The following is a 20,705-nucleotide window of genomic DNA, read 5'->3' as shown; positions in this document are numbered from 1 at the left end:
TATAAAACTTCCATAGGGAGCCTCTTGTCCTCTTCTGTAGGGATTTTACCCTAAACTCTTAAGGAATTCCATCTTATAACCTACATACTTGCCCCATAGAGGCTGTTTAAGCCTCATAAGGTAGCACACCTGCAACATGGGAACCTGCCACTTGGTAGATAACGTCTTGAATAGAACACAGGTGTTGAGATGGGACCTATGGCAATGACAACATATAACTATTAAAAAGTTGCTTTTTCAGAAATAAAATGGTAATATTTTAATTACCATCAGAGTCAGCTTTGTAAATAGCCATTTATTTGGGTTCATAGTTTTACAAAGGAGTTCTCTTATACTTTATAGAAGAGTGGTATTATCACATCTAGATTGTTAGGCAGCACAGGCTTTTTTTTTTTAGGGAGATGTTTAAACATAGAGTATAAGACTTTAAAATGTAAAGTCCTCACAAAAATAAAATAACAGTTTTTAAAAACCTACCATTGTAGCACCCTGGGTGGCTCAGTCAGTTAGACATCCAACTTGATCTCATGTCACGAGTTCAAGCCCTACATTGGGCTCCACACTGGGCATGGAGCCTACTTCAAAAACAAAAACCCCTACCATCATTCTACTTTCTACTTATTTCTTTATCCTACCTGCCCCCATACACCTGGCCCCAGGAGATTTTGCCTTATCACTCAAAAAGGTGTCCAGAATAACAGTTCCAAGGTTGAGTAGGTAACAGCCAGAGATTAAAACACACATCCATAAGAAGCAACATTCCAGACAGGCATCTGAAAGGGCAAAGAGTGGCTTAACCAACATAATTTCCCTCCAACTGTCTCTTTAGTGAAGGGATAAGTACCTCCCCTAGCTCCTCAGTGCTCATTACAACAGCCTTGTCCAAGTTTACCAGCAACCTCTTCCTCAGGGAGAGATACAATGCCAACCCATACTTTCTCAACAAGTGGCACCACCTGCTTTATTTACACAAAGAAAATGCTTAGTAATAACCTCATCCCTTGTCTCTCCCACCCCCCAAAATTTCCCTATGGCTCTCTCATTTCTTTTAGAACCAAACCATTTTAAAGACATTTAGATTTGGTGCCTGATAACTTGATTACCTTCAGAGTCCTGGGTAAAGAGCAAATCAGGCTGGAGATTTAACTGAGTGGGCTTCTCCTGGCACTGAGCCCAAGAGCTGTTAGGAAACTGCCCTAAGCCCCGATCCTGGTTGTTAGTTATATCTCGGAAAGGAGCTCTAGACTTGTGGGCAATGACCCGCTGGCCCTGAGAATCCTCAGTGAAAAGCTGACTCCAGGAGTCCTTGTCATTCTTTTCACTGTCCCAGGAAAACACAGAGACGGGATAAGGGCTTTGTTTCCCAGAATCTGTGTCTTCTCCATTCCAGGAATCCCTGTAGTTTTGAAAGAGGATGGGGGTTTGGGTGGTTTCTTTGGCAGACACCTTTTCTAATTTGGTCTTGTCCAATAGCTGAAGGCCCTTGCCCCCAGGTGGTTGAACATGTCTCTGCACATCCTGATAGTTCTTTTTATTAGATCCATGAAGCCATTCCCTTTTCCAGGAAGGGTCTTTCTCTCCTTCCTTTTGGTCCAGCAAGTGAGAATGTTCCAAGTTCTGAGCGAGGGAACAAGAGAATGAGGCTTTATTCTTCCCAGCACAGACTAAGGTATCAGGCTGGGGCAAAGACAGCGCAGTCAAAAATGCAGTTCCCATTCTGTGGTGGCCAGAAGCCTGGAGGGACCGAGAAGAAAGTTCAGCTTCCTGGGTATCTGCAGGGGTTGAAGTGGCTAATGGGGGTGCCATGCAATCATCCTCCAAGCCCTGGATCAGATGATCTAGATGGGTTGCATCTTTCTTAGATTCTTTGTTGGTCTGACTCTCTGTATGAGATGAAACTCTCCTCTGGTCACCACCATTTGTCTTTCCTAGTAAGACAGATGTGAATAATTATTCTGCAGGAAATCTCTACCTTAAGCAGGATTTAGCTGGCTTTTTCTGAAATTAGTATCAGCTACTGTCACTACCTAGCACAGGGGCCTTAGACTTGTCACACACCTTTGTAGCTGATCTTACTTTTTTTTTTTTTTTTTTTTTTTTATTTTATTTGAGAGAGAAAAGAGAGAGCATGGTGGGGGGGCGGGGTGGAGAACCAGACTCCCCCACTGGGCAGGGAGCCCCATGTGGGGCTCAATCCCAGGACCCAGAGATCATGACCTGAGCTGAAGGCAAACCAGATGCTTAACTGACTGAGCCACTCAGACATCCCATGATCTTCCTGCTTTCACTTTCTACTTTCTCCAGAATGATCCTTCTAAAACACAGACCTTGTACTGCGCTACTCAAATATACGGATGCTTCTAATGACCTAATAAAGTCAAACATGGTAGGTATACTCAAACCACAGCCTACTTTTCTCAGCTGTGTTTTCATTTATGGGGTCTGATTAACAGGGCACATCAGTTTTGTGTTTTGTTTTTTATTTAATATGGTTTCTGTTAAATAGTGGTCCTGGCCCAATATAGATTCCTGGATATTATCCTTTTTGAGAAGTAAGCACAATACAATTTTTGTAAGGTTACTAAGATCACACTAACCAGCCAACTCTAAAAAACCCTCTATTGACAGTCCAAAGAACATTAGATCCTCCACTCTGCAAACATTGCCTGGGGAAGGGAATAAAGACAATTAGATGCTAAGTCAACTAGCTAGAAAGACAATATTAAGAAACAACTACTAGTGTCCAACCTGTCCACTTTATCAGACATGGAATGGATCCTCTTCTACCTTAAGGATGAATAATAATGTGAATTTCCCAGTTCCCCCTCAAATCTAATTACAAGATCTAATTACAAAGCTGAATGATTTCCTTTTTCCCTCTCCAACAAGAATTATCCTACAAAAAGTGTTTTGTGAAAGATTTCTCAACTTTGCCTAAGAATTCAATACATTATAGAATATACTAGAATTCTGAAATTACAAGGGGTGCTTGAGTGGCTTGGTTGGTTACACATCCAACTCTTGATCTCAGGTCTTGATCTTGAGTTGAGAATTCAAGCCCCATATTGGGCTCCATGGTGGACATGGAGCCTATTAAAAAAAACAACAATAACAATCAAAAGTGTCCCTGCAAAAAATCTGCCCTTGTTACTTAAAGCAAAAGGGTGCTTACTTTAAGTTTCTATTTGGGGCAGTGGGAGTAAATTTTGAAGATTTATGCAAAGCAATCCTGGGAATTGCATCAAGAGGTAGAGCTCTTCACTCAAAACCCTCCAACTGGCAGACACCCTAGTCTGTAAGCCCCAGCCTGCTCTGAGGCAGCTCATCCCCTGAAAAGGGACATGTAAAAGAACTGCCAAAGGATGACGAGACACAAGCCAACTTTATGCGAACCTTTCTAAGAAAAAAAAAATCTTTGAACTCTAATTTGAGAAGCATTATACAGAAATACGTTATCAAGTAATCCTATATAGACTGCTCATTATGGCCAATCCAAGACATTTATCTAACTACTAATGGCAGGTCAGCTCCCCTGTACCCCCTAACTCCCCAAGCATACTTTCTCCTCACTGCTCTGTCAGGGAATACAAATATTTAATATTAGACTGAGCACACAGAATTAGAAAATGTTGGTAAAAGCATGTATATATTGTTTTGGAGAAGAGGACGTTCTGTTGTTTGATATCCTCTTCTAATAAGTTAGCTAAGTTTAACTGGTGTCGCACTTCTCATAAATTTTCCAGCATGGAAAAATGCACACACTCCCTTTTGCTCCCTGGATATTCCCAGGCGGGTCATCATACCTGGCTGCAAGGTGAAGAAGGAAGCAATGCTGGTCTGCCGAATGCCTGTAGGTGGAATTCTTTGAGTTAAAGAAATCTTAGCCTTTTTCTCTCCAGAAAAGAGTTTTAGCATTTGGGTGCTTGGCTTCATTAAATGTGTCTGAGAAGGGGGAGAAAAAGAATAATAGAACCTGTTAATATCAAAACAACTGCCAAACAGAAGAGATTCAATATACCTGCGACCCTCATGGAACCGCACTAGACCCTTTGGATTCCACTCCTATACTACTCTCTGGGTAGTTTTTGCTGTACATCATCATCTACCATTTCCTGCCACAATGATGATGTTTGTTTTTCTCAGGAAATCACATATTCCAACTATAGCACAATCTTTCTGCTTCCCCACAGAAATAAGTCACGCTGACTAAAGAAACAAGATTTGTTGGAGTGATTCCAGGGATGATACTCTCTTACATTTAAAGAGAACTAATGATTCTACATCTGCATTTGACACATTTTTAGTGGTTTTCAAATAGTCACATATGGTTAAAAGCATGGCTCACACAGCTTGGGTTCCAATCAATCCCAATTCTGCCACTGCTACTTATTGTGTGACCCTCACAAGTTGCTTAATCTAGGTCTCATTCTCAGGTGTGAAACGGGGACAGTAAAGTATCTATCACATAGGGCTTTATGAGGATTTGGTGAGTTAATTCACATAAAAGGTTTATACAGTTCCTGAGATTCAATACTAATTGGTTATTAGGAAGAAGTTATTATTGCTCTTAGGAAGAAGAGCAGAGAAACAACAGTCTTATATACTCATAGCCCATTTATACTTCGTAGTATGAATTCGTACCAGAAAAGGTTTGGGAAGTAAGTTTTGTCGACTATAAATATAACCTAATCTTTATTTAGTGTGATTTGTTTTTATTTCCACTTACTTGTTATGGAATGCCTGAGAAGTAACCCTGAGAACAGGGTAATTTATATTCAATTCAGTTTATGTGAGAGCCAAAGAAGAAATGAGATTTGCCAGTATTCATGCTGCAAGTTGGAGATAGGTCTGAAACTTGAACTCAGATTATTAATTCTAGCCCAAAGTTGATATCATTTTTACATTGGAAATTAAAATGTACCTTAAGTGGATAAAAAAAGAAAAATCCTTGGTATAAAACTCATTCTTTGATTTGCAGTACTTGTGTGGAACTTTTCCCTCAATCATGCAAAACTAGAAAACTGGGTAAAATACATGGAACAACTGGTATTAGACGGTGGACAACAGGAAATGCATTAGATTGTGAGCTCTGAAAGAAGGAAAACAAATGAGGTGAGCCCTATGATGACTCTAGCTTTCTGCCTGGAATCACTTGACAGACCAAAATATACGGACAAAGTACTCAGGCACTGTACTCTGGATTAAATGAATACATTGAGATTGGAATTTGGAGAAACTGAGGTTGCCACTTCTCTCAAGTTGTGAAGTCCATATTCCCTCACCTTGAACTTGGGAAGAATTTTGTGACTGTCCAACCCATAAAGTGTGATTAGAAGTAACATTACACGGTTTCCAAAACTAGGTCATAAAAATGCCATGTACTCTTGTCTTGCTTTCTTGAGATGCTCATTCTTAGAACCTGGCCACCATGCCATGAGGAAGCCCAAGCAGGCACATGAATCTCTAAATTTTATAAGAGACACATCCTAGATATGTGAAACTACAAGGGTATACGAGTAGCTGTGCTCCCCTGCTAGAACCTCCAAACAAGCTCTCAAGGCCAGCAAATATTTTAGCACCTATATGCTAGGTGCTTGGAATATACTAATGAACAAAACAGATTGTTTTTGCCCTGGTAAAGCTTACAGCTTAAGGGAAAAGACAGACTAATAATAGTTATTTAAATGACTACAAGAATACTAGTCCTACAACACAAATACAAAGGATTCTAAGAGAATATTATGAAAAATTATATGCCAATAATCAGGACAACCTCGAAAGAAATGAATAAATTCCTAAAAACAGATAACCTCCCAAAACTGAATCCGAAGAAATAGAAAATTTGAACAAACTAAGAGCAGTAAAACTGAATTGGTAATCAAAAGTTCCCAACAAACAGAAGTCCAGGACGAGACAGCTTCCCAGGTGAATTCTACCAAACACTTAAAAAAAAGAGCTCGTATCTACTCTTCTCAAACTATTACCAAAAACAGAAGAAGGAAATTTCCAAATTCATTCTATGAAGCCAGCATTACCCTGATATCAAAGCCAGATCAAGATATTACAAAAATAGAGAACTACGGGCCAGTATCTCTGATGAAGGCAAAAATCCTCAACAAAATATTAGCAAACCCAATCAACAATACATTTAAAAAAACAATACATTAAAAAAAAAAATCACCACAATCAAGTGGGATTTATCCCTGGGATGCAAGGGTGGTTCAATATTCACAAATCAATCAACATATCTATCACATCAATAAGAGGATAAAAACTAAATGATCATTTCAGTAAATGCGAAAAAAGCATTTGACAAAATATATTATCTATTCAAAAACCCTCAACAAAGTAGGTTTAGAGAGAACATACTTCAACAGAATAAATCACAACTGACATCATACTCAATGGTGAAAAAAAATGAGAGCTTTTCCCCTATGGTCAGGAATAAGAGAAAGATGTCCACTCTCACCACTTCTATTCAACATAGTATTGGAAGTCCTAGCCACAGCAATCAGACAAGAAAAATGAATACAAAACATCCAAATTGGCAAGGAAGAAGTAAAACTTTCACTATTTGCAGATGACAAGATACTATATATAGAAAACCCTAAAGACTCCACCAAAAAACTAAAACTGATAAATTAATTCAATAAAGTTAAAGGATACAAAAATCAGTGTACAGAAACCCACTGCATTTCTATATACTAATAATGAAACAGCAGAAAGAGAACTTAAGAAAACAATCCCATTTATAATTGCACCAAAATAAAATATCTAGGAATAAACTTAGCCAAGGAGATGAAAGACATGTACTCTGAAAACTATAAAACTCTAATGAAAGAAATCGAAGACAACACAAGCAAATGAAAAGATATTCTGTGCTCATGGACTGAAAGAACAAATATTGTCAAAATGTCCCTACTACCCAAAGCAATCTATAAATTAAATGCAATCTCTATCAAAATACAAAACAGTATTTTTCCATAGAACTAGAATAAACAATCCTAAAATTTGTACAGAACCACAAAGGAGGGATCCCTGGGTGGCGCAGCGGTTTGGCGCCTGCCTTTGGCTCGGGGCGCGATCCTGGAGGCCTGGGATCGAATCCCACGTCGGGCTCCCTGCGTGGAGCCTGCTTCTCCCTCTGCCTGTGTCTCTGCCTCTCTGTCTCTCTCTGTGTAACTATCATGAATAAATAAATTTAAAAAATCTTAAAAAAAAAAAAAAGAACCACAAAGGATTCTGAATAGCCAAAGCAATCTTGAAAAAGAAAAACAGAGCTGAAGTATCAAAATTCCAGATTTCAAATACTACAAAGTTGTAGTAATCAAAACAGTATGAAAAAAAAAAAAACAGTATGGTACTGGTATAAAAACAGATACACAGGTCAACTGAACAAAATAGAAAACTCAGAAATAAATATGCCAATTAATCAATAAAAGAGGCAAGACTATGCAATGGGAAGAAGTGTCTTCAATAAATGGTGTTGGGAAAACTAGACAGCTACATTCAGAAGAATGAAACCAGACCACTTAATTATACCATACACACACACAAAAAAACCCTCAAAATTGATTAAGGACAAGGCACCTTGGTGGGTCAGTCAGTTAAGTGTCTGCCTTCAGCTCAAGTCATGATCCCAGGGTCCAGAAATCAAGACGAGTTGTTGGACTCCCTGCTCTACAGGGAGTCTGCTTCTCCCTCTGCTCCACGCCTCCCCCCACCCAGCTTGTACTCTCTCTTAGGCTTCTGAGGTTCCATACTCATCTCTTCCCACTTCTCCAAATAGCCCATCCTCCTCAGTCTCTCAAAGAAAACCTTTTCCAGTCAGTCACTATCATGCCTTATCAAGTCACACTAAAAGGATATTACCTAATAAGGATGCCCTAAGGAAGACTGTTTAAGAAGTCTGACCAAGAAAAACTGTCAGGATTCCCATCATCTCCAACAACATAAATCAGCTTTGCTGAATGAATAGAAATAAAGCATTCATCCAAAACTTGCCTCAAACTCTCCAAACCTGCGAAACAAATGACACACTAACCTAGTTCAGAACTTCATAAACTCTTGCCCAGTCCTAGACTAATACAGTAGTCTCTTAACTGGTCAGGCCCCCACTCAATACCTTTCAATCAGTCCCACACCCACACTAATATCTAGATTAACCTCCCTCTAGCACAACTGAGAGCACACCATCTTGCTCAAAATGTCAGTAGTTTCTCTACTACCTTATAAAGTACTGACTCTCAGACTACACACAACAGTACAATTCCAGTTTACCCTTTTCTCCATTACCAAAACCTCTTCATGTATACTATAGCATAATATCCACATTCCAGTCCCTATTATGGCCTCTACCTTCCTCATTTCTGTGCCTCACACAGAAGGGCCTTTTTCACACACAAGTCTGAAATGCTACATTTACTTCAGCTAAGCCCCAACCATTCCTGATTCGCACAGAGTGATCTCTTCCTTTTCTAAATTTGACATTTATCACTTGGTATTTCAAGACTTATTAACAAAATCCTGGTATCAACATTTGATTCACATACTTTTTATCCTGTCCTCCACAGAACTAGCTTAATACACATAATACTCAACTCAATAAATATTTTAGGAAGAAGGTAGATACACAGGAAGGACACAGTCTGGTTAAAAAACATATGTGTGTGTGTGTGTGTGTGTATATATATATACTCATATTTTCAACATTAACAAAGCTCTCAGGAAACATTAACGCTTTTCCAGTACTCTGATCAAAGTGAAGATGAGCTCCTGTCACTGTAATTGATGTCACACATAAGGTCCAGAGCACAGATGAGATGAGTGGTATACCCACTGAAAATTGAAGGCTTTCTTCCCACAGTACTCTAACAATACTAAATTTATTGCAAGAATATTCTCTAGAACCGCTTGGCACTGATTTTTCATCCAAACCTAATGAAAACTCAAGAGGAATAGGAGAAAAAAGCAATTCCTTTTAACTATCAGAACTTTTTTTTTTTTTAAGATTGTATTTATTCATGAAAGACATGGAGGGAGAGAGAGAGGCAGAGACATAGGCAGAGAGAGAAGCAGGCTCTATGCAGGGAGCCCGATGTGGGACTTGATCCCGGAACTCCGGGATCACGCCCTGAACCAAAGGCAAATAGATGCTCAACCGCTAAGCCACCCAGGTGTCCCAAATATCACAACTCCTAATCTGGAGACCAGATAGGTCTACATCCATTACCATTTCATTAGTAAGTCTTATAAAAGGGTATTTCTTGCTAATTTTTCTTAAAGGATGTCACACATGTCAAAGATCACGTACAGTGTTTTCAGACATTTGCCATCAGTTTTGCCCTAACAAGATTATGTATTAAAGATCTGTTTAAACCTCCCAATTTTAACTACTCCAATACAGCAATAGCTAAATGTGACCCTCTCAATAGAAAGGTAATGGTCCCATGCAAGAAAGAAGAGCTCACTTACACTGGAAAGTAGAAGCCTCAAATAAAATGCAATGGAATAGAAACCTCTACTCTGGAGCAAATCCCCAAGTACCCCTGGAGGGTGTCAACTTTATGAAAAGTAGTACTGTCTGTGTGTGCACATACACACAATATATAGTTGACCCTTGAACAATGTTAGGGTCACCACCTCCACGCATAGTTGAAAATCCGCATATAACTTCTGACTCCCCAAAACCTTAACTATTAATAGCCTACTGTTGACCAAAAGCCTTGTTGATAACACATATTTCGATAAACACATACTTTGTACATTATATGTATTCTTACAATAAAGCTAGAGAAAATATTAAGAAAATCATAAGGAAGAGAAAATATGTTTACAGTACTTAACTGTATTTACCAGAAAAAATCCACATAAGTGGACCCACGCATTTCAAACTCGTTTTGTTCAAGGCTCAACTATACACACAATTGGCCTATATTATATCTATTCTCTCAATTTCAAAACAAGAACTATTTTTTACTCTTTCTCTACTAATCGTCTACTTACTCCGGTCCCAATTTCTGGCTCCGAAATGTAAATGGAACTAAAGGAAAAATGCAAAGGTCCTTTTAAAAAGGAGATACTAAGGGATGCAAATAACTGGACTAAAGTCACAGTTTAAAAATGTATTTAAGGGGGGATCCCTGGGTGGCGCAGCAGTTTGGCGCCTGCCTTTGGCCCAGGCGCGATCCTGGAGACCTGGGATCGAATCCCACATCGGGCTCCCGGTGCATGGAGCCTGCTTCTCCCTCTGCCTGTGTCTCAGCCTCTCTCTCTCTCTCTCTCTCTCTGTGTGACTATCATAAAAAAAATAAATAAAAAACAAATTTAAAAAATGAATAAATAAATAAATAAATGAATGAATGAATGAATAAAAATGTATTTAAGGGGCACCCGTCTGGCTCAGTCACTGGAGCTTACAACTCTTGCTCTCAGGATTGTGAGTTTAAGTGCTGGGTGTAGAGATCACTTAAAAATAAAATCTTAGGGCAGCCCGGGTGGCTCCGCGGTTTACCGCTGCCTTCAGCCCAGGGATTTATCCTGGAGACCCAGGATCAGGTCCCAGGTCGGGCTCCTTGCATGGAGCCTGCTTCTCCCTCTGCCTGTGTCTCTACCTCTCTGTCTCTCATGAATGAATGAATGAATGAATATCTTTAAAAAAAAAAAAAAAAAAGAGGGGATCCCTGGGTGGCTCAGTGGTTTGGCGCCTGCCTTTGGCCCGGAGCATGATCCTTGGAGTCCCGGGATCGAGTCCCACATCGGGCTCCCTGTATGGAGCCTGCTTCTCCCTCTGCTTGTGTCTCTGCCTCTCTCTGTCTCTCATGAATAAATAAATATTTAAAAAAATAAAATAAAATAAAAATTAAAAAAAAGAAACTATTTAATATTGACTATCTTTCCATGTGTGTATCTGAATAGACCTATAACAAGTAAAGAGATTAACAATTTGGAAACTTCCTACAAAGTAAAGTCGACTGTGTACCACCTGAAGAGGCTAAGAATTTTCAAAACCAGCAAGCCTAGGCTCCTTTTTTGTTTACCAGTTTTCATTTAGCTTCTCTCTCTCCTCTGGCACTTTGCTATAACCAGCAAGAAGAAACCAGGTAGCACCTTCAACACTGCCTAGAAATCTCCCTAGCTACATCACATCACCCAGTTCCTTAGGTACATTTTCTACCTTCCACCTTACTACAGCCAACAATAGTTATAGTAATCTTCTGTCACTACATAACAAGGATCCCCTTTCCTCTAGTTTCCAGTAAGATTATCTCACTTTCCTTTAAACTCTCATCCACTGCCTCCTCAAAGACCATCCTAGCTCTAGAAATAGTTTCCTAAAAGATCTTCAAGTGGGGCACCTGGGTGGCTCAGTTGGTTAAGGGGCTGGGCTGCCTTTGGAGCAGGCCATGATCTCAGGGTCCTGGGATCGAGCCCCATATCAGGCTCCCTGCTCAGTGGGGAATCTGCTTTTCCTCCTTCCTCTGCTGCTCCCCTGCTTGTGCTCTCTCACTCGCACTCGCTTTCAAATAAATATATAAAATCTTAGGGCGGAGGGGCTCTTCACACTTTCACTAGCACTTTCTTTAGAGTCCTTCCAGCTGCCATTGCCCCATTCTAAAGCCACTTCCCCATTTTAGGTTTATGTTAGGTAGCACTCCATAGCCAAAACCAAAATCTGTATTAGCTCAACTGCTGCATTAATAAATTGCCACAAAATTTAGCAACTTAAAACAACATTTATTATCTCACAACTTCTATGCATCAGGAACTTTAGAGCAGCCTATCTGCGTGGTTCTGGCAGTCTCATTAGGTTGCATTTAAGGCATCAACCAAGGTGCAATATATACTTTCAAGGTGGCACACTCATTCAATGGTTAGCAAACACAGTAAGGTTCCTCACCACGTGAATGTCTCCATAGAGCTGCTTGCATGTCTGCACAACAGGACAGCTGACTTCCCCTAAAGAGAGAATGAGGCTAAAGCTGCAATGCTGTTTATGACCTAACCTTGGAATTCTAAGATTAACACTTCATCACATTCTATTCATTAGAGTCACTAAATGCTAAGAACGGCTCACACTCCTGGGGATGGGGAGACTTAGCATCCATCTTTTAAAGAGAGGTGTAGCAACAAATTTGTGGACATATTTTAAAACCACCACCCCTCCACCCATAATAAAATGTTCCTCTAAACACACAGAACTTCCTTATGCCTCTAAAGGCACTTATAGTCTAAGAGTTATTTGGGTACCTATCATATCCCATGCTGCCAGAGTTAGAACTATCTTATTCATTATTCACCTTTTTATCATTTGAAGACACCTTACACATTATGAAAAAAACCACACTGGACCAAGCTACACTTACTCTGATGTGATCTGAAGCAAATCTACGAACTTCAATTTCTCCATCTGCAAAATTGAGCTAATCTCACCTCCCTCACAAAGCTACTGAGAAAGTTAAGTGAATAATAAATGTAAAAAGTTTTATAAACCATAAGCCACTAAAGATCATACTGATGAACATTTGTTAAGTTACATTTACAGACCCTTATATCAGTCTTACAGTACTGATCGTAACAGGATCCTAAACTAAATTGCATTACAAACTGAAAAAGAAATAGAAATTATTTTTGAGTTATAATGATATTTTAAATATAATTTTGTTGCTAAGTACACACTTTTTTTTTCAAGATTTATTTATTTGAGGGAGGGGGCAGAGGGAGAGAGAAAGAATCTCAAGCAGACTGCTGAGCAAGGAGTCCAATGTGGGGCTTGATCTCACAACCCTGAGATCATGACCTGAGCCGAAACCAAGAGGCCCAACCAACTGAACCACCCAAGTACCCATGTTAAGTACATGCTTTAACTGCCATTTTACTAGAGGTCTTTTCCAGTCCATCTTTGCTCTAAAAAGCTCTAAGTCCTCCCACTTATCTTCTCATCAGAGTGAGAAAGACAGAATAAGCAACTATGACCACATTTAAAAGGTTTTCTGAAAGCAAAGCTCAGTTGGACTAATTCATTCACTCATTCAATAAATTTGTACTGAGTACCTACCATGTGCCACTGTTTGAAGGCCTGCCTAATGGAACTTTCATTCCAGTAGGGGAACACCATAAATGAACAAGTAAATATACAGTCTGTAGTACACCTGATAGTAAAAGGGCTATGGAGAAAAATAAAGCAAGACTAAGGTGTTAGGGACTATAGGGGGTAGGGGATAAAAGAAAGGCTATTTTATGGTGGTTAAGAAATGGACTCAGTGATAAGTTCACATCTGAACAAATGAAAGAGCAGAGCCATGTGGCAATTTTAATCCCTATGTATTAGAAGGTGTACAAAGGTCCCTGCAGAAGTGTACTTGGCTTAAAGACTAGCAAGAAGGCCAGTATGACAAGAGCAGAGTGAGGGAGAGAGAAGAGTAGTAGAGGAGGTCTAAAATGTATGACAGGGCCAACATACATGGGCAAATTGTGCCTTGCAGGCCTCAGAGATTCTGTTTTTTTACCAGAAGATAGGAAACCACTAGACAGTTTTAAAGTTAACAGTGAGCAAAGGGTCACTCTCATTCTGGGTCAGGCAACAGTGGCAGAAGAAGTAGGAAATTATGAGATTCTGAACACATGTGAAGGCATAGTCCAAAATGCTGATGGACTGAATGTTGGTGAAGGTGCAGAATGTCACGGTGGCATTCATTATTCTGCCAAGGCTATCAGAAACCATTCATGACTCAGCCAAGATTTCTGTTATCTTCTTATTTCTGTCCCCTTCTTAGTTAGTCCCACTTCTCTGCTACATATATTTCAAGGGTTAGAAACTAAATTGCATTACAAGTGAAAACAAAATAGAAATTATTTTTGAGTTATAATGATATTTTAGGGCAGCCTGGGTGGTTCAGTGGCTTAGCACCACCTTCAGTCCCGGGTGTGGTCCTGGAGACCCAGGATCAAGTCCCACGTCAGGCTCTCTGCATGGAATGGAGCCTGCTTCTTCCTCTGCCTGTGTCTGTGCCTCTGTGTGTGTGTGTGTGTGTGTGTGCCTCTCATGAATAAATAAATAAAATTAAATAAATAAATATAATACAATACAATACACCTAGGAGACAGCAAACATACAAAACACATACTAAACCTTTTTACCTCTTTATTGTGTAGAAAAACATCTCAGAAATATTTCTCAATGTTTTAAAAGAGGTAGCAAAGTTAAAATACAAAATTTGAAAATCATTTAAACTAAAATGGCCTTTTTAAAAACTCATACTAAAACTCATGTCTCACATGGGAAGTTCTCCATCATATATTTAGTGAAAGGTGAATAATACAATATGCTCGAGATAATCTCATCTATGGGGGAAATAAATATATTTATACACATAGAAAATGTCTCAACGCATACCAAATTGTTAAAAGTAGCTACTACCAGTGAAGCCTTCTGTTTTTTTACTTAGTATAATTCTATACTGATTTTTTTTTTAAACAAACATATATTTCTCTCCTACTAAAAAAGCTGAAATGAAAATAAATAGAGTATCCTCCATACCAAGGCCTAGGTAATGAGGCCAAGCTTGCCATGCCTCTGTGGTACCAAGAGAGAAGCAAACTCACTCAAACACAAGCATCTATTTTCCAGCTAGACTACGAACCACCTCATTACTCACCTCAAAATAGCACAGTTCTATTTAGGATCAAGTGGGAAGGGGCATATTTTCTAAATCACTGGCCACTAGCAACTGCCTATTAATGACTAACATTAAAACTCAAAACATATGTGTGCCTACTTGATACCTACTTTAGGAAAAGGCAGGTTTCTACATTCTGTGAAAGAGAGTCTTCAGTATTCTGATCTGGGCTGAATGCCTTAAAAAGTTAACCAATTTTTAACAAAGTTAAAAAAAAATTTTTAAGATTTATTTATTCATTTTAGAGAAAGCATGAGTGGGAAGAGCAGAGGGAGAGGGAGATAGACTCTCAAGCAGATACCACTGGGAGCGAGGGGCACCTGGGTGGCTCAGTCAGTTAATCATCTTTGACTCAGGTTATGATCCTGGGGTCTTAAGATGGAGCCCTGAAATAGTCTCCTTGCTGGGGGAGGGGGGGTGCTGTTTCTCCCTCTGCCCCTCTCCCCAACTTGTGTTCTCTCTCCCTCTTCAATTAATAAAATCTTAAAAAAAAAAAAAAAAAGCAAGAAAAAGAGTTCTTTGTGGATGCATATGAAATGATACATAAGAACCAATAAGTGAGAAAAAGCAAGTTGCAGAACAATGTAGAAAATGCTACTATTTATAAGAATAGATACTGTTTGCTTGTACATAACTATCCTTGGAAGAATGCCCAAGAAAGTTGTGGCCTCTGAGATGGGCCAAGGAAGGTTAAAAGCATCAGGGAGGGCAGCCCGGGTAGTTCAGCGGTTTGGTGCCACCTTCAGTCCAGGGCCTGATCCTGGAGACTGGGGATCGTGTCCCGCATCAGGGTCCCTGGGTGAAGCCTGCTTCTCCCTCTGCCTGTGTCTCTGCCTCTCTCTCTTTCTCTCTGTCTCTCATGAATAAATAAAATCTTTAAAATAAATAAAAGCATTAGGGAGATATTTTGCTGCCTATCACTGACATACATTTTAAATTATGTACCAGATGAATGTATCTACCCCAAAACATTTTTAAGTAAAAAAAAATAAAAAATAAAAAATAAAAAAAAAATTGGGGGACACCCGCATAGCTCAGTCGGTTAATGGCTGGCTGCCTTTGGCTCAGGTCATGATCCCAATGTCCTGGGATAGAGCCCCACAATGGGCTCCTTGCTGTGGGCAGTGATGGGCCTGCTTTCCCCCTCTCTCTGCCCTCTCCTTGCTTATGTTTGCTCTGTCAAATAAAAACATAATTTTTTTTTAAAGGAACAGGTGGTTCATTTGCTTTTTCCCAAAAAATGACTTTAGTTGTAAGATGCTTTTTAATAGCCCTCAATTACTTTGTGCAGGAGGTTGTAGCCACTGTAGGAGAGCAAAATTTTCCACCCCAAAATGTGTCTGTTTGGCATATGTATTATTTTAGGCTGATCATTTTTTTTAAATATTTTATTTATTTATTAGAAACAGAGAGCACGGCAGAGACACAGGCAGAGGGAGAAGCAAACTCCATGCAGGGAGCCTGACGTGGGACTCGATTCCAGTCCTCCAGGATCACGCCTTGGGCTGAAGGCGGCACTAAACCGCTAAGCCATTGGGGTTGCCCTAGGCTGATCATTTTTAAGGAACACACGGCTCAAGAACAACTGGTGACTTTCCCCCAACTACCTAAAAAAATTTAGAGGATCTGTTTCAGGAAGGGAGCTACCACCACCGACAGCTATGCAACTAGGGTTGCATTTCTCTACATTAATAATGAGCTATCAAAAAGAAAAATTAACGGGAACCCTGGGTGGCGCAGCGGTTTAGTGCCTGCCTTTGGCCCAGGGCGCGATCTTGGAGCCCCGGGATCGAATCCCACGTCGGGCTCCCGGTGCATGGAGCCTGCTTCTCCCTCTGCCTGTGTCTCTGCCTCTCTCTCTCTCTCTGTGTGACTATCATAAATAAATTAAAAAAATAAATAAATCTCTTTACATAAAACAGTATTTAAAAAAAAAAAGAAAAATTAAGAAAATAATCCCATTTACAGCTGCATCAAAAAGAATAAAATACCTAGTAATAAACTTAATGAAAGAGGTGAAAGACCTTTCCTATAAAGACTGTAGGAAATGGATGAAAGAAATTGAAGATGATACAAATAAATGGGAAGATACTTTGTGCTCATGGACTGGAAGAATTAATATAGTTAAAACATCCATACTAGCCAAAGCAATCTACAAATTCAGTACAGTCCATCAAAATACCATTTTTTGCAAAACTAGAACAAAATTATCCTAAAATTTGTATGGAACCCCATATAGGCAAAGCAATGTTGAGAAAGATCAAAGCTTTACGTAAGTATCATGCTCCCTGATTTGTAACTATACTTATACAAAGCAATAATAATCAAAACAGTATGGTACTAACACAAAGACAGACTCATACATAAATAGAACAGAACTGAGGGCCCATAAATGAACCCACACATATATGGTCAATTAATCTACTACAAAGGAGGCAAGAATATACAATGGGGAAGACAGTCTTGTCTCTTCAATAAATGATTCTGGGAAAACTGGACAAACTACATGCAAAAGAATGAAACTATCTTATACCATATATAAAAATAAATTCAAAATGGATTAAAGACTTGAATGTTAAAACCTGAAGCCATAAAACTCTTAGAAGATAGAAGATGGGCAGTAAGCTCTTTGACATCAGTCTTAGCAGTATTTCTTTGAATCAATCTCCTCAGGCAAGGGCAACAAAAGTTAAAATAACAAATAGGATTACATTAAACATTTGGGGAATATAAATAATAGTGAAAGGGAATATAAGGGAAGGGAGAAGAAATGTGTGGGAAATATCAGAAAGGGAGACAGAACGTAAAGACTGCTAACTCTGGGAAACGAACTAGGGGTGGTAGAAGGGGAGGAGGGCGGGGGGTGGGAGTGAATCGGTGACGGGCACTGGGGGTTATTCTGTATGTTAGTAAATTGAACACCAATAAAAAATAAATTTAAAAAAAAAAGGATTAAACTAAAAACTTTTTGCAGAGCAAAGGAAACCATCAACAAAACAGAAAGACAACCTATTGAATGGGAGAAGATATTTGAAAATCACACATCTGATAAAGGGTTAACATCCAAAATATATAAATATAAAAAAAAAAATTTTAAATGGGCAGAGGGGGATCCCTGCGTGGCGCAGCGGTTTGGCGCCTGCCTTTGGCCCAGGGCGTGATCCTGGAGACCCGGGATCGAATCCCACATCAGGCTCCCGGTGCATGGAGCCTGCTTCTCCCTCTGCCTGTGTCTCTGCCTCTCTCTCTCTCTCTCTCTGTGACTATCATAAATAAATAAAAATTAAAAAAAAAAAATGGGTAGAGGACTTGAAAAGACTTATTTCCAGAGACAACACCCAGATGGCCAACTCAGACATGAAAAGGTGCTCAACATCACTATCCATCAGGAAAATGAAAATCAAAGCCACAATGAGATATTACCCCACACCTTTTAGAATGGCTATCAACAAAAAGACAAAAATAACAAGTGTTGGAGAGGATGTGGAGAAAAGGGAACCCTCATGAACTAGCTGGGAAATGTAAATTGGTGCAACTATGGAAAACAATATGGAAGATCCTCAAAAAATTAAAAATACCATATGATCCAGTAATTCCACTTCCGGGTATTTATCTGAAGAGAATGAAAACACCAAATGGAAGAGATATATATGCTCCTATTTACAAGAGGCAAGATATGGACACGACCCAAGTGTCCAACAATAGAGGGACGGGTAAAGAAGATGTGGTAAATATATCCAGTGAAATATTACACAGCCATAAAGCACGAAGTCTTGCCATTCTTGACGGCATGGATGCACCTAGTAGGTATTAGGCTAAGTGAGATAAGTCATTCGGAAAAAGACAATGTATGACATCACCTGTATGTGGAAAATCTAAATAACAAATCGAAACAGAAACAGACTCTCAGGTATAGGAAACAAACTGTTGGGGGCGGGGGGAGGGGCTGGGGAGGAGAAGATACAGGTGAAGAGGATTAAGAGGCACAAACTTCCAGTTAGAAAATAAATCATGGGTAAAGACTCCTAACTCTGGGAAACGAACTAGGGGTGGTGGGAGGGGAGGAGGGCGGGGGGTGGGGGTGAGTGGGTGACGGGCACTGAGGGGGACACTTGACGGGATGAGCACTGGGTGTTATTCTGTATGTTGGTAAATTGAACACCAATAAAAAATTAATTTATTAAAAAAAAAAAGAAAAGAAGTCATGGGGAGGCTAAGTACCGCCTAGGGAATATAGTCAATAATATTACCGTAACTTTGTATGGTGACCATGGCAACCACAGTGGATCATTTCTTAATGTTTAAAAATATCAAATCACTATGACGTAAGACTGAAATTAACAAGATACCGAATGTCCAGTATTGTCCGTTAAAAAACAAACAAAAACAACATGTCCTCAGGGCAAATTCTTTCTCCGTCCTCTCCCCACACCCGGGAGCCTAGTGTCCCGTCTCATCCTCACCCGGCCACAGCGCGCCGGCCCTCCGCCCCCGGGCCTCTCCGCTCTTCCCAAACCCCATTTCTCACCCCTCTGCAAGCTCCAGCCCCCCTCGCCTCAGAATTCCCCACGCCGCTCCTTTCTCCCCCGCGACCGGACCTCCAGCACCGGCCTTCTCACGCCTCCAGGCCCCAACCCCTCCGGCGACACCCTCTCACGCCCGCGGCCCACCTGCACTCTCCGCCTCTTCAGGGCCGCCGCGTCCAGCCACACGCCACAGGCCTCCTCCTCGGGGCCCCTCCGCCTCATGGCCGCTGCCGCGTCCCGGCCGACAGCTCCCCGGCTCCCGCTCCCGCCGCCTCACAGAAGGGCTGTAACGGCCTCCGCCGACGTTCGGATCTCGCGCCAACGCCGGGGGCGGGGCTACGCGGCGGCCCGCGACGCAGGCCCCGCCCCCGGCCCCGCCCCGCCCCGCCCCGTCTCCGCGCCCCGCCCCCCCCGCTCGGCTCCTCCGGGGAGCACCTTTCGTGTCCCCAGGTCTTCACGTTCCCAGAGGTTCCGGAGTTACTTACCGCGCCGAGGCTGTGTGAACGTGCTCGCGGCGATGCACAAGGAACATGCATTTCTTTTCGCTAAGTTAGTTGCACTTTCTTGTAAACAGAACTACCCCGGGCTCAGGGTTTTCCAGTCTCGCGGCTGCATCCTTACAGCCATCCCAAAAGGGCGGAGCCAGGGTCACCAGCACTAACCGTGCACTGGAGTTCGTGAATTACTTTTGAAATTCAAAAACAAAAAAAACAAAAACAAAAAAACCTAAGCATACCTATAAAACATACAAAGGAGAGGATTTAGAAACCATTACAAAAGGGGCACCTGGGTGGCTCAGCCAGTTAAGTGCCTGCCTTCTGTGAGGGGGTGGTGTCTGTCAGGATCTCAAGGTCCTGGGATCAAGCCCCACATTCTCCTCTCTCTGCTCAGTGGGGAGTCTGCTTCTCCCTCTCCCGCTCCCCCTGCTTGTGCTCTCTCACTCTGTTAAATAAAATCTTCTTTAAAAAATAAAAAATAAGAGATGCCTGGGTGGCTCAGCGCCTTCGGCTCAGGACATGATCCCGGAGTGCCACCTGGAGTCCCACATCCATCTCCCTGCACGGAGCCCGCTTCTCCCTCTGCCTATGTCTCTCTCTCTCTCTGTATGTCTCTCGTGAATAAATTTTAAAGATCTTTAAAATAAATAATAATAGGTTAAAATGAAAACTAAAAATCTGGAGTCCCAGGCCTGTCAGCTTCCAGAACTATCTCCCAGTCCTGCTTTCACACCTTAAGAGTGACCTTGGATTTTAAAGATCAAGTGAGGTAACTTTGTGAAAGCACTTTGCAGACTGTGAAAGCTCCTCAGAAATGCAGAAGTGCTGGCATCCCACTCATCCTTCCATCCCTAGCCACAGTCCCCATTGATGTTCTTTACATATGTATATAAACTATATATGCAAACAGAATATTTTTTAAAGATTTTTTTTATTTTAGAGAAGGGGGGCGGTGTTGGAGAGTCTCAAGCAGATGCCCCTCTGAGTGCGGAGCCCCACATCGT

At 40.8% G+C, this 20,705-nt stretch overlaps 1 protein-coding gene across 1 annotated transcript; it reads right to left on the bottom strand.

Moving 5' to 3' along the window:
* Positions 1–280: 280 nt before the first annotated feature.
* Positions 281–19,507, bottom strand: AUNIP (aurora kinase A and ninein interacting protein). Its single transcript, XM_077899068.1, has 3 exons — positions 19,349–19,507; positions 3,804–3,942; positions 281–1,928 (listed from the first exon to the last, which is right to left on the bottom strand). The coding sequence occupies exons 1-3, from the start codon at positions 19,424–19,426 to the stop codon at positions 1,075–1,077; spliced, it is 1,071 nt and encodes a 356-aa protein (XP_077755194.1). The 5' UTR covers positions 19,427–19,507; the 3' UTR covers positions 281–1,074.
* Positions 19,508–20,705: the final 1,198 nt, after the last annotated feature.

Source organism: Canis aureus, chromosome 5 (assembly GCF_053574225.1).
Source record: "Canis aureus isolate CA01 chromosome 5, VMU_Caureus_v.1.0, whole genome shotgun sequence".
NCBI classification, from domain to species: domain Eukaryota; kingdom Metazoa; phylum Chordata; class Mammalia; order Carnivora; family Canidae; genus Canis; species Canis aureus.
The sequence above is the reverse complement of the archived record's forward strand: the minus strand, read 5'-3'. Positions and strand labels throughout refer to the sequence as shown.